Source organism: Bolinopsis microptera, chromosome 9 (genome assembly GCF_026151205.1).
Source record: "Bolinopsis microptera isolate Bmic1 chromosome 9, MBARI_Bmic_1.0, whole genome shotgun sequence".
In the NCBI taxonomy this organism is placed as follows: Eukaryota; Metazoa; Ctenophora; class Tentaculata; order Lobata; family Bolinopsidae; genus Bolinopsis; species Bolinopsis microptera.
Genome location: NC_087080.1, coordinates 3,332,737 through 3,358,063, shown reverse-complemented (window position 1 = coordinate 3,358,063; position 25,327 = coordinate 3,332,737). Strand labels below are relative to the sequence as shown.

The window sequence follows — 25,327 nt, the reverse complement described above, 5'->3', positions numbered from 1 at the left end:
ACAGTAATCTACCAATCAGCTTCCAGAAATTAACCAATCAACTCCCAGAATATCTGTCACGTGTCAACATGTTCCACCTCAATACCAGAATCCACATCTATTATCTAAAGATACCACCGGAAACAAATATTTACTTTAATTTAAAAGTATGACCAAGCAGTTGTAAGGGATACATTCTATACACTGTAATTCTGAGAGGTACAGTATATAGAATTTAAAGGCGATAGAAATTGTTATTAATGTACAAAATAAAATATTCTGTAGAGTTAACAATAGTGGGTAGAGTTATTAAATAACTAGTGGTCGTGAAACATAGCCCTGTTACTTACTGTGTTGGGTTTAATTAACCACGTTTGCTCTATTAGCACTTAGAACTTGACTAATGACCATTGTTGTTACTTTGTACCTGACTATTATTGATCATAAAGCAATTAGTTTCACTTTCACTTTGAAACGATTAATTTCACTTTCACTTTGTCATTAAATCTCTGTAACTGTTACCTTATATTGCGTTAGTCTTTACCCAATCTGGATTCTGTACCTCTCAGAACTCTAAATCCAGTAATATTAGCATCATTTTTATCCGTGAAACACATTTTACTATTTACTACATTAGATGATTATTATCACATTTATGTCATTTAATTTAACAACTTGTTTTAGTATAGTATGTGGTCAGTATAGGTTTTCAGAGCAAAGTAAAAACGATCAGGTTGATGGATGAGCAGTTTGTTAAGACCATGGCCATGGTGGCTGGTGGGCTGCTAGCTGGTGTCGCTATCACTAAGGCTACCTCTGCTCTTTCTGACGTTAGTATCTTATATTATCATATATAAACTTATCTGATTTGTTGTAATGTATGTAAGTCAGTTAGTCAGTACAGATTGTTACGCTACAAATTCTAGAAATTCCACCATATCATGTGGTACAAGTTTAAACTTGGTTATAATTATACAAGTGCATTGCATGAATTCTTTCTAACTCGAAGAAATGTTCTAGTAACATAACACACTTGTCAGAGTACTGAAGAAGACGTACTGAGGAATGCAGGGTTTCCGAAACAGATACCCTCTTACAACGATAACAGTCCTGACTTCACGAGGGGATATCAGTTTGTCATTGATATCACGAGTATCATGGATATTGGTACAGCAGGTGCGTGGTTCTCTTCATTTCGATATCTGCTTTAACTGTTCACCATTTTCAAACACGCAACAGAATAGGTCAGCCAGTTACTTGTAATAATTTAGGGATTGTCCGTGTTACGCGCCAAAAATGGCAAGGTTAGCTACATATCTGTGACACGCGAAGCATTATTAAGGCTTTTATAACGCGCACGTGATTAGAATTGCGCGCGCAAATTGTCGAATTATCGTGAAATTAAACAGCGCTGCATGCTTCTCGGATTTTCTACAACGCGGATGCGGTCCAACATGGTAGTAACAGTTCCGTGCCATCATTAATTGATATGACCTAATTTCTGGAACGTATAAGTGTGTTACACTTGCGGGTAACCCCTGATGAGTATGAGTGTTATACTACACATGCCAATGTATTTATCGGCAAGATAGATTTTACGTCAGTCTAGAAGTAGGAAAGGTCTGGAAGTCTGATGAAATAAGTTACGGATGCTTTACCGGAATTTACTGTAAATTCGCCCAAATTGGTTAATTTGTAAGATATTACGACAAGTACTTGTTGCCTGTTGGCAAGGCTGTGTTCTGGAGCACTATACACGATGATATGTACATTGTACATCCATTAGAATTTAGATATTTTAATTGTAGACTTATTTTACAATAAGAAGCTCTTATTTCCCCGTTTTTCGTAGTTTACAATGGTTTGCATGATGCACCTTGTTTACTTTATGTATCCTTTTGAAATTCTTTCCGAGCTTCAGTTTGTGTAATGATTGGGTAATTTGGTATTGGCTTGAATGAATTTATTCTTTTGATCCCAGAACACCATGATTTATAAAGTCAATAAACTAAAAGCTGGTAAAAATGACGAGCCGGTTGTTTCAGATTCGTAATACTCTTCAGACGTACAAAATTAAATATCAAGTTTGACAATAATTTAATCTACTGTAGATAATCTACATAAAAGGTACGAACAAAAAAGGGTACAAATTGAGAAATTAATTCTTTATCAAATATCACATAATCATAAGCTGTTTAATGACATTATACACAATACACATTTATAAATACATCGATTATATCAGTTAAAATTAGTCACTGAGATCACTGGGATTGAATTAAAGTACTTATAACAGATAGCGAGAAGTTATTTTTAATGATCTCAGGAGCAAACTTCAACCAACAACTATCTAAAATGTCCTTCCACAAAAAGAAAAGAAAAACTTTAAAAGGGTCATGGGCTATGCCCTATGGTAATCAGTAGTCAATGACTAGCCAGGTAAATAGCTTTAAAAACTGCTTCAAACCGCATTATATTTTAGAATTCGTGTGAAACCGGGCTGATAGTAGACTCTGTCGTTGACATGCCCTGATTCTTCAACAAATGGGATCTACTACCCGAGTACCACTCATTTACAATTCTAGAACTATCCCTCCAGCTCGTCATCATCTTCCTAATACCCGAGCTTCTGCAGCACAACACCAGTGGATTGTAAGCAGTCAGAAACACTGGCATCCCCACAAAGGACAGATATATGAGATACACGTGCGAGTAGGTGAAGTTGGTGGGATCTTTGGTGTTATCCAATATCACCTGACTTGCTACCATTAGAATGATCCAGAGCAGGGGAGCCAAGTTGAGGATCAGGATTGTAACAATGCTTTTGTGTTGAGATTTGCTGAGTCCCTCCTGTTCATCTGAAGTTCTGAGGGCTAACATTGTCAGGATGGAGGTGAGCAGGGTTAGCCCCGTTTTCAAGTAGTATGGTCCTGAGAAGAACATCCATATAACCTGAGGATTTGAGAAGTGATGACTGAAAGAATTTTAATGTTGGTCGTAGGAATAAAGTTTCAGAGTATTGTGTGTCTGCTAACCATAAGACGCCTAGATACTAGAAAATAGTTGAATTTGAATGATCATGGTGATTTTTTGTGACTACTTCCCATGAGACTGTAATAAACAAATCGTTCATAACATACCCAGTTCAAAGCATTGGCGTCTTGAAACGTTATCATATCTTCAGGAAGAGCCCACACTGTTTGAGTTACAGACAGAAATATTGAGTTCTTATAACAGAGTATGTAAACTGTTATAGCAGTAGCGTTGTAAATTATATCTAGAACTATCATTGCGACTGAAAGTCGAAATATGTGGGTACCGTGACTGAAGGCCCAGAATGGAAACCTGAAATGAATTGTTATGAAAGATACACTCGAACAGATTGACCCGATAGTTATTACTTATTAGAGATGAAGTGCAATTATTATTGCTATTTCTTGAGTTAAACTTGTCGTATTAACTTGGAATAAGGATTGATTATTCTCGAAGGTGATAAAAAATAAGGGCACACTGTTGTAAAATGGCGGAAAATACCAACATTTTTGAATCACGAAAATCAGCCTGGAAATAGTCACCAAGAATGAAAATAAGATTTAACATACCTGATTTGAATGAGTCTCACTAAAGCCATGAGTCCTGTAAGGGAGATGTTGCTCTGACCAATAGTGTATGTTACCACTGTCGCCACCTTGCTTATCACAGACGGACCTAGGGGAGCGAAGAATTAATTATCTGATGTTTTTTCTTTGGTGATATTAAAATCAGTTAAGGTTTGGCAAAGGAATTTATGTTAGATAACAATGTATAAATGAACTCAGATAAATCTGAATTTACCAGTGAATCACACAAATCAAACAGATGAAAAGTACCACACAAAAAGAACGAACAACCACTCATGCATACTCATTACAGCAAAAGTCTCAATGCCGGGCTTGAACAGGATGTAAGTCTGGTAGGTTGATCTGTAGGCCGAGTGGGCGAAGTCAAAGATGGCCAAAATCTGGAAGAGAAGCGATGCAATGGAGAGTTTCTGCTTGTGGTTGTAGTAGAACACAATTGGGTTGAGTATCAACGCTGAAAGTTTAGAAATTTGTTAACTGTCTTCTTGAATCTGTCAGGAATTTGTTTCCAACATCCGCTTCCCAGGAACCATACATAATATAACGAGCAATAAATTCTGTTTCAAAACCATCAAATATAAACCTGAAAACTGTAAAACCAACCGACTGCAGTTGAGAGGAGGATAAAGACAGCATATGTGTAGTTAACAATAAGATCGGTTGTGGTGCCGGTATGGTTGTAGACCAGTCCCCACGGAGGCATGGGAATGCTGATGTTGAACGCTAGATCACCGAATATCGTCATGTCTAGTGTCTTTGTTCTGGATCAAATGCTAGGGGCTCTGTGGTGTGTATGTTAACTTCCGTGAAATATGCAGTGTACATATATCTTTATAAAGATTTATACATTTTTATAAAGATTTATAAATATTAGATTCAGAGCGTAATGAAACTTGATCGAAATGATTTTCATCATGATATTTATTCTTAAAACCAGATTGTAGTTATATGATCATGTGCAGTGAAAAAACTATTGCGTGTGAATCAATTTTATTGGAAATAAGATATGAATAAGATTATTATTAAAAATTCCCCATAATTATAATAATTAATAGCGCATTTTGCATCTAAATACAAATTATAATATACCACTAAAAGCTATGATATCAAATCGAAATATAATAAATAGTCATAAAAAAGGAAATCGTCGGATCAATCCCTGATTTTAGTCTCAGTGTCCAAAAGAAAATGTCCCTTTCCAACTTTATTTAGATGTATAAATCCAACTTCCAGTTCCATTTAGTAGTGGTCCTTGATCCACTGTGCATAAGCTCGTCCCAACCTCTCACCATGTTCCTCGCTATCGTCCCGGACCCACTGGGGTACCTCCAACTGGATACAGTCTATGTCCCCACCGTAGAGAGATCCCCACTGCCTTGTGATGTAGCCCCCTCTCATGTACCTACCCTCGATACCTGTGTCAGGTCGGGGGTACTGGGGAGATGGCACCACTCTGTACCCTTCTTCCATCACTAGTTTCCCTAGACTGTCATCTCCAGCGACGATGCTGGGGAAAGTTTTGTCACTGCGAGCAGCCAGAGCTTTAATGGATGATCCTTCTGGATCCAGCAGACCTTGGTTAAGAAGGGACCCGTGAATGTTGTAGCCAAGTTCGAGCCAATTATCAGTGTTGTGAGAGGTGTAGCCATGGATGTCAAAGTGGATGCCAGGGCGGTCAAACTGGTTGTGGACCTCCTGGATTTTATTGTGGAAAGTATCGTAGGTGAGCTCCGCGATGTGGTTATGTTGGGCAGCGTTATCTCTGTCTCTGTTGGGATCCAGTTTGGATCTGTGTAACCTACTCACGATCAGATGAGGCATGACCCCCAGCTCACGTCCCATGGTCTCCCTCATCTTCAGAGCCAGGATGGAGGAGTCTCTGTCAGCCCAGGTGATAACCCTACACTTCCTGTAGACCTGCTCCCCTCCACTGAGTCCACAGTCGTGTCTCCAGTCACACGTACCATCAGCACTGTTGTAACAACCCTGGATCCTGTCAGGGACCTGATCAGGCTTGATGTGACCGTCGTGGGGGGAGGTGAGCACGACATTACTGTTGGGATCTCCAGGATAGTAGTCCACAAAGTTGGAGGTGATCTTGTATGGTTCAGAACCAGCGGGACCAGCGGTCACCATGCTGACTAGCAGCAGGGTGCTGACTAGCAACTTCATTTTTCTAGTGAGATAAAGGGGGTAGGATGGGGGAGGGTCTCCATAAACATTTCCTCGAAATAGACTTTTTAGTAGTTTAATAGAGGAGAGTTGATAAGTATCAGCTGCTTTTGGTCCCATCGAAACACTTTGTTCCTAGGTGATTTCAGTACACGTAATGGAAAGTTGCAGTGATAAATTCAGCTAGGAACAATATTTTTCGATGAGATCAAAAGTAGCTGATAGATATCACAGTTAGAAACAACTAAAAATTTAGTTGTGAGGAACCTTCATGAAGACCCCCTGCCCCCTTAAATGGTTCAATATTCAAAGTTAAGACAAGCTCTTATTTTAAATTTCAAGCAACCTTAATAACCAGCAAACTTAAATTAACGTCACAAACGATTCTCTCGCGAACGAAAAAGCCTTATGATTATTATATGTAATCTTTATGTTGTTAGTGATCAACAACATGCATGCATTGTTTATATAATATGATTAACTGATTATTAGAATATTCCATATAATTTCCCTAGTTCAAAACTTTATTAAGATTTTAAAATCTAGTTTTAAGATTGAAAACTGCCAACTTGCTATGCTATCTTCTCATCCCTACAATCCTTCAGTTCCAACTTTTAATTAAACGTCGTAGTGGTCCTTGATCCACTTTGCGAAAGCTTGTCCCAACCTCTCACCATGTTCCTCGCTTTCTTCCCGGATCCACATGGGTACTTCCAACTGGATACAGTCTATGTCCCCACCGTAGAGAGATCCCCACTGCCTTGTGATGTAGCCCCCTCTCATGTACCTACCCTCGATACCTGTGTCAGGTCGGGGGTACTGGGGAGATGGTACCACTCTATACCCTTCTTCCATCACTAGTTTCCCTAGACTGTCATCTCCAGCGACGATGCTGGGGAAAGGTTTGTCACTGCGAGCAGCCAGAGCTTTAATGGATGATCCTTCTGGATCCAGCAGACCTTGGTTTAGAAGGGACCCGTGAATGTTGTAGCCCAGTTCGAGCCAATTATCTGTATTGTGAGAAGTGTAGCCATGGATGTCAAAGTGGATGCCAGGGCGGTCAAACTGGTCGTGGACCTCCTGGATTTTATTGTGGAAAGTATCGTAGGCGAGCTCCGCAATGGGGTTATAATTGGCAGCGTTATCTTTTTCTCTGTTGGGATCAAGTTTGGATCTGTGCAACCTACTAACGATCAAGTGAGGCATGACCCCCAGCTGGCGTCCTATGGTCTCCCTCATCTTCAGAGCTAGGATGGAGGAGTCTAAGTCAGCCCCGGTGATAGCCCCACACTTTCTGGAGACCCGCTCCCCTCCACTGAGTCCACAGTCGTGTCTCCAGTCACACGTACCATCAGCACTGTTGTAACACCCCCGGATCCTGTCAGGGACCTGATCAGGCTTGATGTGACCGTCGTGGGGGGAGGTGAGCACGACATTACTGTTGGGATCTCCAGGATAGTAGTCCACATAGTTAGAGGTGATCTTGTATGGTTCAGAACCAGCGGGACCAGCGGTTACCATGCTGACTAGCAGCAGGGTGCTGACTAGCAACTTCATTTTTCTAGTGAGATAAAGGGGGTAGGATGGGGGAGGGTCTTCATGAAAATAATTTTTAGTAGTTTCTAATAGCGCTGACCTTTAAGTTTAACCAGCGTTAAATTCAGCTAGGAACAATATTTTTTGATGGGACCAAAAACAGCTGATAGATATCACACCCCTCTATTAGAAACAACTAAAAATTTAGTTGTCAGGTAATTTTCATGAAAACCCTGCCCCTTAAATGGTTCAATATTCAAAGTTCATAGTGATAGTATAGTATATAGTACTATGTTTACAGTACTCTTCAATATAGATGTACAGGAGGGTACCCTAAAAAATTCCTGATCTTTTGGCAGGTCCCCTCCTCTTTTAACCCTCAATCACGTTTCTGATCATTCACCTGAGTTGACCGGGGAGACATTACTTAGATCATGTGCAATTTCGCATAGATCTAATGGATCCTTAGCTACTCCTTAGACTAGATTATACTCTTCGAACCCTGAACCTTCTGTGCAGATGGTGGAAGCTCTAACCACTAGACCACCTAACCGATATCTTTCAAACATAATTAATTTGAATCTATTTGATGTTTTCTTGACGATTTTTTAAGTCTTAAATTTTCAAAATTGAATTAAAATGTCAAAGGCATATCTCTCTAAATTCTGTTCGACCAGCGTTAAATTTGGTTAGGAACAGTATTTTTCGATGGGACCAAGAGCAGCTAACCTGAATAAACGTCACAGACGAATGACGATTCTCTTGCGGAAAAAAAGTCTAATAATTATTTATAATCATTAGGTTGTTGGTGACCAGCAACATGAATGCATTGTTTATTATAATAAAATTATTATTAAAATATTCCATAATAGGGAATTTATATTATAAATTCCCTATTACAAAACTTTATTAAGATTTTAAGATCTAGTTTTACGATTGAACACTGTCAACTTTCTTCGTTAGTCGACACAAACAAAATATTAATCACAAGTTCAGCCCAACCTTAAATTACCCAAACGTTTTACTATTATATGCCAATAATCGCTTTAACAGCAACAAGCTGTAATTTTATTAATTAATAATATCAGTAATATGTTCGGCGCGCGAACAATAGCTACCATATTGATATAGTCAAAAAAGCACATCGATCGCTAAACCATATGTGAAGGAAACAGAAATGTTTAAAAATATCAAAATTATTCGATGTCACTACAAGAAATGATCAGGTTGGAACGTGTACGTGGATAAGACTCTTCTGGACGATGTGCACAAAATGGAGCAGGACATTGCAGAAATGAAATGTTCAGAGGGCCATGTGGTGAGTGCCACTTGTTGTTGGTTTATACTTTATATTGGTTAGGCTTATTTCGAGATCTTTTCTCCGGAAAGATATTTTTCTTCGGAAACGAATGTCTTGGTTGTTCATGCTTGTTGATTCTTCACGTTTTACCAAATTTAACAAGTCATGCAGCTGCAGAAGTTTCAAAAGTTTTAAACATTTCTGTGTATCCCTGTGCTAGGATATATTAGTAGTAACTACTAATAAACTTGAACTAAACTGCTTTATTCCGGGGCGATTGTGGCTACAAAACTCGATATTGGCTTGTTTTTTCCACCTCAACGTCAGTGAAAGCTCTAACAAATAAACTTGAACTAAACTGAAGTAATAATAACCAGGTTGCTGTGTTGGGGCTCTTCAAGAGAGGTAAGACCCACTTCTTAGCCCGACTCTGTGGAGCGAACTTTAAAACGGACGTGTTCCAACATACCAGAGGTATCAGTATCAAGTTACCAGAAACAGGAGGGAAGTTGAATCTGTACGTGGTGGACAGTGCCGGCAAGCAGACTCCTGTCAGTATCGGACCAGGTCAATATAACCAGGTAACCAGGTAACCAGGTAACCAGGTAACCAGGTAACCAGGTAACCAGGTAACCAGGTAACCAGGTAACCAGGTAACCAGGTAACCAGGTAACCAGGTAACATACCAGAGGGATCAGTATAAAGTTACCAGAAACAGGTGGCAAGTTGAATCTGTACGTGGTGGACAGTGCCGGCAAGCAAACTCCTGTCAGTATCGGACCAGGTCAATATAACCAGGTAACCAGGTAACCAGGTAACCAGGTAACCAGGTAACATACCAGAGGGATCAGTATAAAGTTACCAGAAACAGGTGGGAAGTTGAATCTGTACGTGGTGGACAGTGCGGGCAAGCAGACTCCTGTCAGTATCGGACCAGGTCAATATAACCAGGTAACCAGGTAACCAGGTAACCAGGTAACCAGGTAACCAGGTAACCAGGTAACCAGGTAACCAGGTAACCAGGTAACCAGGTAACATACCAGAGGGATCAGTATCAAGTTACCAGAAACAGGTGGCAAGTTGAATCTGTACGTGGTGGACAGTGCCGGCAAGCAAACTCCTGTCAGTATCGGACCAGGTCAATATAACCAGGTAACCAGGTAACCAGGTAACCAGGTAACCAGGTAACATACCAGAGGGATCAGTATAAAGTTACCAGAAACAGGTGGCAAGTTGAATCTGTACGTGGTGGACAGTGCCGGCAAGCAAACTCCTGTCAGTATCGGACCAGGTCAATATAACCAGGTAACCAGGTAACCAGGTAACCAGGTAACCAGGTAACCAGGTAACATACCAGAGGGATCAGTATAAAGTTACCAGAAACAGGTGGCAAGTTGAATCTGTACGTGGTGGACAGTGCCGGCAAGCAAACTCCTGTCAGTATCGGACCAGGTCAATATAACCAGGTAACCAGGTAACCAGGTAACCAGGTAACCAGGTAACCAGGTAACATACCAGAGGGATCAGTATAAAGTTACCAGAAACAGGTGGCAAGTTGAATCTGTACGTGGTGGACAGTGCCGGCAAGCAAACTCCTGTCAGTATCGGACCAGGTCAATATAACCAGGTAACCAGGTAACCAGGTAACCAGGTAACCAGGTAACCAGGTAACATACCAGAGGGATCAGTATAAAGTTACCAGAAACAGGTGGCAAGTTGAATCTGTACGTGGTGGACAGTGCCGGCAAGCAAACTCCTGTCAGTATCGGACCAGGTCAATATAACCAGGTAACCAGGTAACCAGGTAACCAGGTAACATACCAGAGGGATCAGTATAAAGTTACCAGAAACAGGTGGCAAGTTGAATCTGTACGTGGTGGACAGTGCCGGCAAGCAAACTCCTGTCAGTATCGGACCAGGTCAATATAACCAGGTAACCAGGTAACCAGCACAGTGGGCCGCGAAGGGGGGTCATGATAGTTTAGGCATGAAGGAATGGTCTGATTGGCCATATATACTGTTCTTAAGGATTGTATGGCCCAAAAAGTCGTTTAAAGACATTTTCAGAGCTCTAGTGTCATCACAAACAAAGTTATTTCGATATTTTGAATTTTCCGAATTTTCAACTTTTTCATACGCAGACCCTTTATATCCCTATAATTGATGTTTAATGCGGAATTCTGTGCAGAATGATCTTTTCCAGTGGTAATACGATCAGAGAAGGGTGTTTTTTGATCAACTTTATGTAAAAGGAGGCCAATTCAATGCTCCCCAACCCGCGAACACGCGCACATAACGCGCGCGCTTTCAGGAGTTTAATCCACTATTTACATGGTTTGAAGTAACCAAAGAGATGGTTATATGTATACATTTGGGGATAAGATAAGATAGCTGGAAGGAGCTTCTGAAACTGAATTGTGTCGCTCCATAAGTTGTAGACACCAAACTGCAAACTTAATTTTAATTAGCTTCTAGAGTAGATTTTTTTCACTCTCGCCCCAGTGAAAATCAGTTTTTCTGGATTTTTTCCAGAAGTAAGCATTTTGGGCCTTCATGACCTTTATAGTGTCAATATAAACATGTGCATTGCGGTCATTTTAAGCCAAAGTTTGAGTCTCTAAGACCTTCAGAAGCTGAGATACAGATTTCCCATATATGCGCATAATGAAAAAAATGGGCGTGGCCCCCACAGGGTTGGGAATAGCGACACAACATGTGCCGTTTGGTGATTTGAGTTAGAAATGACCTATTTAACCCGATTCAGTATCAAAAAACTCTATACATCGAAGTGCACACTCAACCCCTCCCTTTTACTAGAATATTGCTTATTTAGCGCCAGGAAAATACACCAAAATGAGAGCAAATGGGGATTTTTAAAAATTCATAAAATGGAAAGCCAGATCCAGCCAGAACCATTCTTGGTTGCATTTGTTAGGAAATTGTCAGTACTTAAACATAAAAGTGGTTTTTAGTGGGCACTAGAAGGCCCTAACAACTATTCCTGGTCTTGAAGACTTGAAAAAAGGTGAAAAAGAGGGTCAAAATTTGCCTCCGCGCGTAAATTTTTCCTAATCAATTGGCATGATAAGGCCTATTTCACCAGAAAGATCATTCAAAACTGTTCTAGGAGGCAACAAAATAATCATTAAACCTTATTAGGCCTTTTTTCTGAGCCACAGGGATTTAGTGGCCATTTTCACTGCTTAAATTGATTTTTTTGGCAGTCAAAAAAATTTCTATATTTGGCGCGCTGCCAAAATTCAGCATTTAAATATTTTCCAATTCGGTTTTTTGCACTTTATGTGTATATCTATTTACTAGGAGATGAGATAAACAAAATGGGATTTAAGGAAAGTCGATTTTTGGCCTAAACTATCATGGTGGCCCACTGTGACCAGGTAACCAGGTAACCAGGTAACCAGGTAACCAGGTAACATACCAGAGGGATCAGTATAAAGTTACCAGAAACAGGTGGCAAGTTGAATCTGTACGTGGTGGACAGTGCCGGCAAGCAAACTCCTGTCAGTATCGGACCAGGTCAATATAACCAGGTAACCAGGTAACCAGGTAACCAGGTAACCAGGTAACCAGGTAACCAGGTAACCAGGTAACCAGGTAACCAGGTAACCAGGTAACCAGGTAACCAGGTAACATACCAGAGGGATCAGTATCAAGTTACCAGAAACAGGTGGCAAGTTGAATCTGTACGTGGTGGACAGTGCCGGCAAGCAAACTCCTGTCAGTATCGGACCAGGTCAATATTAAATAAATAAATAAATAAATAAAATTGTAGATTTAAAAATAAATGTTATTTTAGAATTAAATTGCCTTGATCGTATTCTAGCGACCCTCTTCCTGAATTCGTATTAGAAAGCATTCGATGATCCGATCAGATGAAAAGAGTAATCATTCATATTCATGAATTTATAACTTCACTAGTTTAAGTTTAAAACCATTTCTAATTCTAACAAATTCGCTGTTTAGGTGAGTCAATGGAGAGTAAGCTCCGACACAGAAGAGCAACTGAGGCCTTTATTGAGGACTGTATTGTACACATGGCTAACACTATATTGGTGGTCGTCAATCAGCTCCAATATATGGATCAGGTAAACGTTTTTCTGGAGATGATTTTATCAGGACAACAATGATTTATTGGATTAAACGGTATACCATGACATCAACGTAACCATCTTAATTAATTATGCTAGAAATATAACCGACAGAAATGGACACTTGCCAAAAACGGATAATAATTACATTCTGTTGGTCCGAATTTTTGAGTGTAATGATGGTTCACTCAAGTAAAATAGAATGTAAACAATTAACCTACCACTTGATATGTTTGCAGGTTTACATTCTAGCGCTACTTAAAAAGCTAAAGCACAGCACTGTGATCGTAGTGCACAACTTCAAAGATGCAGAAGAGTTAGATGACTTGCAGAGCATGATAGACTCTGACATTAAAGGTACGGAGTATCTCAATATACCTCATTAGTCATTATACTAGTGTTTACCGGACAACTGAACCCAATTAAGACAATTTAGACTAACCCTAACCCTAATTAAGCTGATTGGTTAGTGGGAACTAGGTTCAATTGGGTTCAGTTGTCTTCCAGAGGTCCTGGAAGACTCATTCTCAAGACTGAGACATCAATCGGAAAATATTGTAGAAAGATAATTGGCATAGAACATATATTACAAAGTATGAAATCAGCGTATTTAGATTTATACGTGTATCATAATATATTATGTTGTAGGAACTTACATTTAAAGATAATTATTATAAGTGTACCAGGATAAATATGTTGTAGGAAGTTAAATTTAAAGATAAAGAAAGGAGGTCAAAATGAAAAGAAAGGGAACTGCTTAAATAACACGGGATAATTGAAACGAGATAATTGAAATGGTTTTAAAATGTGACGTTCACAGAAAAACGAGACTAGTCATACAGAAATGTTATCGAGTTGTACCTGCTTATTAAATGGAAGTTGAGATAAGAGGATTGCTTGCGGAGATATGGTGTCTGGTGACTACTGGTGGTCACGTATCAAATTCGGTGGCTTTTTCTAGAATGTGAGCGTGAATGCAATTATTCACAAAGAAGTGAGCCTTACGAAATAAATAATACGAGGATCAAAAAGCCAATTTTAGATCCGTGGACCTTTTATCTTAAATTTTAGGTATGGTTTTAATTAGGTTTTAATAATTGATTGAATAATATATGTTTAAGATGGTCTAGACGGGGCCTTCTGCAGGAGGTGATTCTAGAGATAATAAGTTTGGGGCCAAGTAAAACATGACACTGCTAATTAAATAAATAAGACATAACATAAAGTTTTACGGAAACAGTAATTACAGTAATTAATTATAATTGCAGGAGCGTTCGACGCGTCGGAGCGGTCCCAGATTGTGCAACTGAGGGGGAGTGCCAAGAATCTTGATGTTAAGTTTTACAAGAGCATACGGTTAGTGGGAGACGAGCGTTTGTAATTATACAATTATTGTTTTCTGGAGCACAAACGGCAAATTAACTGCGATGCTAAAAAAGCGATTTATTGTCAATTCCAAAGCTTGGGCACCTAATTAGGCACCAAAGCTTGGACCACTCATTCCTCAGCTAAACCTGCAAGTTTCTACAAAGTTTAGCTAAAGCCCAACTATTGACAAGGTATTGTGACGGATTGTTACAGCGGCCCCTACTCCACGTGGTACTGGGACGGGACGGTAAACCAGCCGGTAACCTCGTCAACCCTGGAACTTATCAGTTAGTCTACAATTGGCTCACTTCCGACTTCAAGAACATGGCTAGCAGGTACGTGTTGCCTGTTGCCTTGGTGATTTCATTGTTTATCACGTGGTCATCTCCTTTGCTGCAAGCATATTGTATTTAGACACTATTCACCCATGGTATGTGGTTTAGATTTTCCTTCTTGTCGATGAATTTGGCGGTATCAAATTCGCTGCGTGCCAGTTCATCTAATATTTCAGATAAAGTCTCATGCGGGATCAGCTTTCTCTTGTTGGGAAGACTTCAAAATTCCATATCACAAAAATAGTGTTGCTATTCAAATTGAAGATTCCTGATTCAGATTTAGTAGTCGGAATACCGAGTTTAATTGCATAAACAGCACTTCAGCGATGAACAATGGCTGTGCAAGAATCAAATTCTCGCTAAAGGGTAACAAAAAACTGCCAAGTAAATTGTAAATGAACTTCGTGTTGGTAGTAGTTGTACAGAAATACTAAGGTAATGGGACTACTGCGGACCCTCTACCGGCCAAACCTTGTTAACAAAGCCTCAGTCAAGGTTCGGTGAACGGTATTTAAAAGCGCTTAAGGAACATAAGTCGAAGTGGTAGAGCAACATCCACTTCGTGTTTATAAATAACGTATTATATAGCTTTAAATCGTGAAATTTATAACATATTTAACTAACCATTAATTTCAGTATCAACATATTGGACTCGGTGGTACAGTTTGCTAACAACACCCTGCCCAACTATCTCAACTATAGGAGCAGGAAGAGTAACCTCATTACTCTACAGGAAGGTATGTGGAAGGATGTGAAATAAACAAAAACAGCAGCACTACTATATAATCCTGTATCTGGTCAAAACCTGGCACAACTTAGCGAGTTTAGAAGGTTTGAGATGTTATTTGTGCTCCCTAGGGTCTCAACTTCAAAAAAAATTTGGGTGGATAATTTTTTATGTTTGTTTAAACCCGTGACCACGCCCTTTTTAAAGCGTGGGAAAATTTTCCCAAAATTATTGAAATTTGCCTATAATATTTGATGGGGGTCTCTAAATGGCTTGATATGATGCCATCAGTATTACTAGAACATAATAAAATAAAATTTGGGTAAATAAAAGTGTAGTGGCACCCTGACCACGCCCATTTACACAATTTTTGGCGGAAAATTCGAAGTTGTTTACTCTAGCAGCAGGGAGGTGTTTAGTTTGTATTTAAACTGCTGAATCAAGTTAAATAGGTTATATAAGTAACTTAATTCAATTAATTGGGCATGTTGAGCCATTAGTTCAGCCTTGGGGAACCACGCCCATATTTCATATTAGGCGCGTATGTGAGAAATTTTTATCTCAGCTTCTGAAGGCCGTAGAAACTTAACTTTGGGCTTAAAATTACCGCAATATGTAAGTTTATATTGACACTATTAAGGTGCTGAAGCTCTCCAGGACTTACTTTTGGATAAAAATGAGAAAAACTGATATAATTTACTGAAGCGCATTAACCCATATTCACCCATGGGCCTTTTCAAAAAAAACTTCCCTAGCAGCTAGGTTAAGTCAAGTAGGCACATCAATGTATATATTTTTACTCGACACAGTGTCCTTCGTAAGGTCTAAAGGTCATTTTGGGCTAGAATAATTTGATTTTGGGTGCCCACTTTTATTAGTAGTCCAACCCTGTCCTAGCTGTGGTAAAATTTCTAAACTGCCCTCAGGCGCAAATATATGATTTTTCTATCCATCTCAGCTCCTGAATATTGTAGGACATTCAAGATAACCACAACAGCAGAATAGCCATATTTATATACATTATACAAGCTATGAAGCAGTACATGGGGTGCATGAAGCAGTATGGGGTGCATAGTTTTTGAGATATTTATTTTTAAAACATGTTTTTTAAATATATCTTGGGCTACCGCATTTATCTTGGGCTACCGAATTTATGTACCAGCACTATCAGCTCATCTTAGAAATCACAAACAACCCGCCGGGCAGCTATCTCTAGTTAAGCTCATTTCAGTACCCGTTGACTATAATATACCCGTTGACTATAATATACATAAAACATTATCGATTTTTACAATCTACACACTATTTTCAACTCACCCTGTATGCCCACTTTTATGTCAGTACAACCTCCTAGCTCTTTCCACCGACCTCAATCTCATTTAGGAAACTCCAGCACTAGCTAACTGCAGCTCTAGCTATCTTCTGCTATTATCCTTTCCCTCCAATATTAGCTCTTTCTACTGACCTCAATCTCATCAAGTGACAAGTAAATTCCGGTTTTAGCAACCTTCAGTTATCTCTAGGCTCCAACTCTACCCTGTTGCTGCCCTCTTCAACTAATTGTAGCTTCTAGCCTGCTAGCTATCACCAGTATCCTACAAATCTAAATTTTATAGCAACCTTTTGGAGGTCTTTCACATATTAAGTAATCATTTTTGGAACATTTTTAAAGAGCTTTAATTGTAGGATGTTGATGCTATTACATGGATAGAGTAAATTGCAACATTCGTTGCTGGAAAATGATAAAGTTACTTGAAGAACACAAATGGATGGAGCAGGAAGTTATTGGCAGAAGAACTGGAATAGTAGGCTTCCAGTGGCCGCTGGATAGAGCAGAGGGTTAGAAACCGACCGGTCAACGGTTTTGGCCACCGGACCGGAAAAGACAGGATACGGTTTGCCGCATTTTGCCGGACCGGAACCGGGTAATGTCGGCCAATCACTAAGATTCACACTCCCTGGCTCGTAGCCCGTAGGACTAACCCCCTACAACTAGTATACGAGTATAGTGCCTTGGCACAGATTGCAAGTGGGTTAGGGTTACTGAAAAGGATATAAGCATCTCAGGCCATCCCAATACCGGAAGAGAACTGGGGGTCACAATGGTGAACAATTGTGAAAATGGTGAAATTTTACAATGGAAACAAAATCATTCACTATTTGTCACCATTTTACACGATTTTTCACTAAATCAGAATGAAGTTGAAGTCACTGGAAAGAGCTAGAATTGGAGGGAAAATTAATATTAGGATAGGGCTGGAGGTAACTGTTAGTAGCTTCAGCGGCTGCACGACTTCCAGGCCCCCCTATTATTATGGGTCAGATCATATGACGTATAATTAGTCATGTGACGCATAATTAGTGATGTGATCCACCATCTATGATTTACAGAACATGTGATTTGAGTCATTACAACAAGTCAGTAATGACTTGCTGCTCTTTAATAACTCTTAAGGGATATGCAGGGAGCAGCCTCACCTCACTGTCCACAATGACTGACCCAAAGTAAGTCTTCTCGAAATAATTAACTATAGACATTAGCTTAGGCAAGTTTGTCTGTATATAGTACGTTATTTCAGAGAATACTTGCTCGACATCAGATCGGCTCACTCCCGTTGCATTTCTTTGGCACGTACGTCTGACATCCCTAGATACGAGAACCCCCCTTAGCTTTAGCAAGAGCTCCCGTCCCTTATGTGATATACGAGTCGAGCGGTCAAATCTTAAAGATCATGTTTACTTCTTAATGCACAGCTATGATACATACAGAGTTGACATGTGAACTCTACCCTGTATCTCGCCCATTTCTAGGTCAGTTAAATTCTACCGATGGATCACATCACTAATTATACGTCACTGATTAGTGACATGATCTGATCTCCATGGGACCCCTAATAATGGGGGGACCTGGAAGTCGGCCTCCTGCTTCAGCTGGACTTTGCTAGATGAGGTTGTACTGACATAAAAGTGGGCATATATTATAGTCGACGGGTACTGAAATGAGCTTAACTAGAGATAGCTGCCCGGCGGGTTGTTTGTGATTTCTAAGATGAGCTGATGAGTGATGGTGCTGGTTCATAAATGCGGTAGTTTTGAACCTTTGTTGTATTTTTAAGCGCAAGATATATTTAAAAATCATGTTTTAAAAATAAATATCTCAAAAACTATGCACTATAGACCCCATACTACTTCATAGCTTGTATATAAATATCAATATGGCCATTCTGCTGTTGTGGTTATCTTGAAAGTCCTACAATATTCAGGAGCTGAGACGGATAGAAAAATCTTATATTTGCGCCTGAGGGCAATGTAGAAATTTTACTACCTAGGCCAGGGTTGGACTACTGATAAACGTGGGCACCCAAAATCAAATTATTCTAGCCCAGAATGACCTTTAGCCCTTACGAATTTTACTCGACCGTGTCGAGTAAAACTTTATACATTGATGTGCCTACTTGACTTAACCTAGCTGCTAGGGAAGTTTTTTTTGTTGTTAATGCGCTTCAGTAAATTATATCAGTTTTTCTCATTTTTATCCAAAAGTAAGTCCTGGAGAGCTTCAGCACCTTAATAGTGTCAATATAAACTTACATATTGCGGTAATTTTAAGCCCAAAATTAAGTTTCTACGGCCTTCAGAAGCTGAGATAAATTAAATTTCTCACATACGCGCCTAATATGAAATATGGGCGTGGTTCCCCAAGGCTGAACTAATGGCTCAACATGCCCAATTAATTTAATTAAGTTACTTATATAACCTATTTAACTTGATTCAGCAGTTTAAATACAAACTAAACACCTCCCTGCTGCTAGAGTAAACAACTTCGAATTTTCCGAATTTTCCGCCAAAAATTGTGTAAATGGGCGTGGTCAGGGTGCCACTACACTTTTATTTACCCAAATTTTATTTTATTATGTTCTAGTAATACTGATGGCATCATATCAAGCCATTTAGAGACCCCCATCAAATATTATAGGCAAATTTCAATAATTTTGGGAAAATTTTCCCACGCTTTAAAAAGGGCGTGGTCACGGGTTTAAACAAACATAAAAAATTATCCACCCAATTTTTTTTTGAAGTAGAGACCCTAGGGAGCACAAATAACATCTCAAACCTTCTAAACTCGCTAAGTTGTGCCAGGTTTTGACCAGATACTTTATTAATACGCTCATTTGCAGTTCAATTTGAGAACTGTCTATAATTGAAATGAAATTTTAGTGTTCATCTCATTGTGCCCCTCATGAATTTGTCCTTATGATATCTGGATCACCGCCATTCCAGAACAAAATGTTTATTTTAACGTGGTTGACACAGGGAGACTAAAGACACGCATAAAACTGTTGCTAACTGCTGCTAACTGCTGCTAACTGCTGCTAACTGCTGCTAACTGCTGCTGACTGCTGCTAACTGCTGCACTTTAGTCTCCCTGTGCTGAGAGTGCCCATTGTTACTTATCTATAAGTCTATAGTAAATCGGCGACAGATAGTTCAGGAAAGGCGCACTATGCGCGGCTCAAGTCAATACATACCTCTGCACATACCTCTGCAGGATCAGACGACACCTCCCAAGGGCCTGCGTACAGGATAGTGGGAAGGGAGCTGGGACCTGTTACCCTTCACTCTAACCTTACCTTCGCTGAGAGTGGGGCGCTCCTGCACCATGATAAATTACCCAGCAAGTCAGTATTGTACAAATATTTCTGTAAATTGTAGAATGTAGCTGTTTACTTTTAGGATGGAAAATGTTGATTTATATCCAAACAGACTTTGATGTATACTTTTATTCTGAAAAGCACTTCAGATAAAAATTAAAATGAATATAAGCATTAAGCAACGTTGGTTATCGTGTTACCATAGTTAGCCGGTTAGCGCTTCTAGGAATTGAAGTTCTTTGAATATTATGAAATGAGCAATAGTTTTTAGCTAGATTTGTTGGTGGCGTTGTCACGTTTTTACCATGTCAGTGGCAGAAAGCCGTGGGATGGCCAGTAAGTAATATATTATAGTACAACGTGTCCTCTTTGTGTATGATGAGACCTAATTATTCATTTGTGTAATGGGGCAAAATCACTGTGATGACGCTAATATTGAATACTTGTGTTGAGTGTTGACTTTTTGAAACTTATCAATAACCATGCGTGCTTCAACGAATCAATAAACAACATTTGATAATCTCAATAATTAATTGTAGCTGTAATTGTGAGATCACAGTGGACAGTTTGAGTTAATTATTGAATCATACGAATGCGGTTTTTAGATTTCATGTCTTGTTTACTAGCCTGTCACGTGACCAGCCTGTCACGTGACCAATGACCATAACATTTCTTTATCTATAACTTTTCGGGGAAGCGTTTTAACCTTATGTCATGCTTTTTATTTCTGAATATTATATCGGAACAGAATAGTTTATACTGGTCTATTTTGGGTGCCACGAAAATATCTGAAATGAAAAACAAAAATACTTGAATAAGTTAATAATTTAATCTTATGGAGCTTATATAATGCCGTTAACTCGTGTGTAACTTTGATTCGGTTTAAGTTTTTTACCACATTCTTCTACTTCTAGGTAATACATATTATATCATTACTGTTTAAAGATGCTCAATATTTGTCATGAAACTTATTAATAAAATTTGATAATCGCAGATACCACGCCACCCACACAATTAAAGAGAACGCAGACTACGTGTTTGTACACATAGACGCTCCGGGTACAATAAACTTGAGGGTGGAGATAATCAACAACAACACCGAACTCAGGTAAACTTATGATAATTTAATACTTATAATAATTTAATAATAATAATCTAATACTGTACTTCTAATAATCTAATACTTAAACTCTAACTTCTACTAATCTAATAAAGTTTAAAAAATTTGGCGGCCAAATGTTTATAAAATATCGGTTCTTGAATTGGTTCTTAAAATGACGAAAACAATCATGATTATCAATATCAGAGTAATAATCCAATGATTATAAAGATAGCTGGCATATATATAATCTAAAGATAGCTGGTATTATTGACGACAATAAAGTTAAACTAGTTAGAACCAGTACTGTACCAAGGCGGGTTATTAATAATAAACTATAAAACCTATAATTACTAAGTACTAACCCTGTTGCCAGAGTGCGGGGAGAAAGAACCAACACCGAGCTAAAGTACGACGTGCAGGGTTCCCACGTTGTAAGAGATGATAGGTTACTCGGAATGTTCGAGATTCTCATACCGCTTCCTGGTTTGTCTTTTATAATGTATAGTAACTCTTAGACATCCATTTTTTCTTGAGTTCCTGTAACTTTTTGAGAATTTCTAATAGTGAAAATTGTTGTGTTTTCCTCCTTATAGGGCGGATTTATGAACAACACAATTATAAGAAAAATGAATAACATAACTAAAACTGTTCAGGGAGCGGTAATCTGACCCCAGAGATGGACATAGACTACCATTACGGGGTCGTAGAAATAAGAATACCACGAGCTGTAAAGGAATCTGTGGTGAGTGTGTTCATTTTTTTTCTAATTTGAAAATTCAATTAATCATTATATATATAAATCAAGCGTTACATTTCAGCCATGCAAAATAACAATGACATATTTTGATATACTAATTGATAAATGGTACTGCAATATAAGTTGCTTAATGTTTGGCCGGATGACAACTAACGAGAAAAATAAACTTGATTACATAATAATTAATTCGGCTGAACCAACACATAGCAAGAGCCACATTAACGTTGCGGCCGTCGAATTCACATAAATAATAATTATTGTCGGACTGCCCGAGATATTCTTGGCGACAATTCGGGAGATTTTTTCCCCTACTGTGTCTCAGTTTTGCTAAAAGTACAGGCTAAACTCTACACAAAGCTTTTCTGTTTGTTTGATGATGTTTTCATATATTTGATAATATGGCTGACCAGTGATCTGTTATTAAGCTCCATTCATTTGCAGGTGTTCGAAGTTGGGCCGCAGAATAAGTTATTCAACCGCTCGGACCTGATGTCTCCGATCCCCCGTACATCTGAGTCTGACCTCACTGCAACACCAGACCGTTCTGAAGGATCCCTGCACGAGTCCCGTGCTAGCCAGGTGACTTCCTCAAATTCCAGCCACACGATCAACCACGTGGAATATCCTACCAGTAACGGATCATCAGATCACATGACAACGCACGAGAACGGATTGAACCGACACGTGCAATCTCTTAGCAACGGTGATAACCTTACGTCTCCTCCTCCTGTTCACAGAACAACCCTGTCTTCTAGTGATCCGATGCTTACTGGCTTCAAGGAGATCCAGGAAGACAACCGTGCAGATTCTGTAAGGTCCTTCTCATAAGAAACCCGAGTAGCTGTTCAAGTGTTGACGGTTATTACTAGAATAGTGAATAAATGTCACCTGTTCACATCTAAACTTCCAAAGAATTGATAACGAAGATGTGATCGAATATTCTCAGTTCGATTCCTTTTGTTCATTATCATAAAATTGTAAATTGACTTTAATAGGTACTGAATGAGCGTGGACCCGAACATAAATTTACACAGTTATTGTATTTATTGGGCGGTGGATTAGTTCCCCGACCATTCCTGACCATTTTGTTTACTGTTTAGATTATAAATTATCTGTTTTTGTTGTTACCTAGTTCTAGATATAATACTCTTGAGTTGATGCAATTTTGAAGATAATTTATACCTTAAATTAGTATTTGTGCTATTTATTTTACCGAGTTTTGCTTCTTTTGAAGTTTTCATCATTGCTTTTTACAAATTTGATAAAATTCACGTTAGAAAGCTCAATGTAAGTGAATATACAATTTTCTAATTCGATTGTGCAATGAGAGATTTTTTAAAGCGTATGATATTTTAGCATGATTAATGATAGTTAGATATTACAGAAATGAGCAGATAGGAATGTGTTTACAGTCGATTTGGTTGAATTTATGAATTATGTTTAACTTAATCAAACAACGTAGAAAAAGTTCTTCTTTCTTTACGTGTTCGCCATTTTCTGTTTACTGTATAGGGATTGGAAATATTGATTGACAGCAAATTTATGAAAACGAACTCAATAAGTTGATTCATCGCTCAAAATCAAATTATGGATTGACAATAATAAGGCTGAAATCTTGAAGCAGCCACGAGATTCTAAGTTAAAGTAAGTATAATAAAATATGATTGAAGATAAACACAAGAACAGTGAGATTTCCATTTGTAAATATATTCTAAATAATCATGATCTAATTTATTATCTCGGTTTTTTGTGACATACTTGTTTCACTGCCTCGTTATCACTTTTAATACTAATTAAGTCATTCACATTCTGAATTCTGATATTTTATAAGCAATCAGTTCGCTGATATATATTGTATAGAAATGGAATTAATTGTCCAACGTTAATTGATGAAGAGTCAAGGAGGAGACAAAACTATTGCAAATCCATTTCTGCAACAACACTAACAGCAGAAGTATGAAGTAAGTAATTCAACTTTCGGGGCTTTCGCTGGTCATCTTATTTATGATTATAAAAAATAGACAAGACTAGTGCTTATAATTATAGATGGTTGCCAAAGACAATCAAGTTCAACGATTTAAAATTGGTCTGGGTGGATGATGACTAATTGGGGTCGTTCACATATTACGTAATCAGCCGAGGGGGTAGGGGGATTTTCAAATGATTACGCTACTGCTAGTGTGATTTTGATATAATAGCTGTTTGTAAAACTGATTACGGAGGGGGGTTAAAAATTAACATAATAAGGCTGAAATAAAAAAAGTGATTACGTGATATGTAAATAGCCCCTATACTTAAACTATAACTATAAATATTTTTAATTTGGTGTCCATTTCATAATTTGAACTAATTTGGTCAAATCTTGTACACGATTTGATTGAATCCAAACTTTGTCGTGTTCACTGTTGACTGTTCACAAAGGCTACTTCTTAAATTTTACTGAACGGTCAGAACTCAGAGCCGTGCCGAAGCTTGGGGTAATCTGTAATCTGCAATAATTAAATTAGATAAACTTAATCAATGAAGTTAAATTGTAGATAAAATTGAAATTACTGGGGCATCTCTATTTGTGTACTTCATGTATGATAAAATAGTTTCTTACAGTTACTGTGTGCGGTAGTCGCGGTGTAACTGTAATATGCCTTACGATTCAGGAGGAGGACACATCTACTTCTACTTCTAATATAGTGTAAAGCCACTCAGAGAGCATAAGGTTAGTAAATCCGGGGTATATAATCATGTTCTTTATTACCGCGGCGCCCCCCCGGCCCCCATTGGCCATTCCCGTTAAATTGACTTCATTGACTTGACACGTGATCCCTTACAGTAACCAGTGTGTGACAATATTGTAACTACATTGACTGAGTGTTTTTTAACGGCACAAAAAATGTGCCGTGAGTAGGTATGGAACTATTAATATCTGAAGCGTCAGGACTCAGCTAGAAATCGGAGCCCAGGAAGCAAACGATTGAGCTACTCAATTCAAGTGGAAATTATACCAACATTCCAGCCATGGTATTGGAAATGGAATTAAGACAGAATGCAGAATTTGATCATAGTAGAAAAAAAATACCGTATAGTAGTGTACTTCTAGATAAGAGCAGTAGAGTCACTACTATACCAGTACCAGATTGGAACATTGCATTGCCATATAAAAAATAATGACCGCACTAACAACATTTGTTACATGGGTTGACTCTAAGTTACTTTTTATCTAGACAGACAAGACATCAATTTAATGGTGAAATTAAATGGTAAAAAAAGGGGGAAAATAATGAGTACGGAAAATGAGGAGCACCACTACATCGGAATGACGGAGGGCACATTCAAGGACCGGTACAATGGACACACGTCATCATTTCGCCTGGAGCGGTACCGAAATAGAACCAAACTGTCGGAGAAGATCTGGTCCTTCAAAGACCGTGGGTTAGAATTCAGGATCGAATGGAAAATAATCAGACGTGGACACGGATACAGAGCCGGCCAGAACAGCTGCGATCTGTGCACGTCTGAGAGATTAGAAATCTTACTTCGATCCTCTGACCCACACTTACTTAACTCCAGGACGGAAATCCTTACAAAATGCCGCCATAAACGGAAATTCCTTTTATAATCTAATGACTCATATATCTAACCCCTAGTATTGTTTCACGAGTGAATGTTTATGTTA

At 38.7% G+C, this 25,327-nt stretch overlaps 2 protein-coding genes across 2 annotated transcripts; one reads left to right on the top strand and one right to left on the bottom strand.

The window, feature by feature from the left end:
• Positions 1–649: 649 nt before the first annotated feature.
• LOC134820738 (uncharacterized) lies at positions 650–23,410 on the top strand. Its single transcript, XM_063831320.1, has 14 exons — positions 650–809; positions 1,020–1,155; positions 8,534–8,625; positions 8,985–9,174; positions 12,592–12,713; positions 12,956–13,073; positions 13,985–14,072; positions 14,276–14,419; positions 15,056–15,156; positions 19,696–19,825; positions 20,793–20,906; positions 21,274–21,383; positions 21,554–21,642; positions 22,099–23,410. The coding sequence occupies exons 1-14, from the start codon at positions 717–719 to the stop codon at positions 22,483–22,485; spliced, it is 1,914 nt and encodes a 637-aa protein (XP_063687390.1). The 5' UTR covers positions 650–716; the 3' UTR covers positions 22,486–23,410.
• Positions 1,827–21,343, bottom strand: LOC134820739 (uncharacterized). The gene is made up of 6 exons (XM_063831321.1): positions 21,263–21,343; positions 4,203–4,381; positions 3,883–4,053; positions 3,582–3,687; positions 3,120–3,324; positions 1,827–2,931 (listed from the first exon to the last, which is right to left on the bottom strand). The coding sequence occupies exons 2-6, from the start codon at positions 4,342–4,344 to the stop codon at positions 2,458–2,460; spliced, it is 1,098 nt and encodes a 365-aa protein (XP_063687391.1). The 5' UTR covers positions 4,345–4,381; positions 21,263–21,343; the 3' UTR covers positions 1,827–2,457.
• Positions 23,411–25,327: the final 1,917 nt, after the last annotated feature.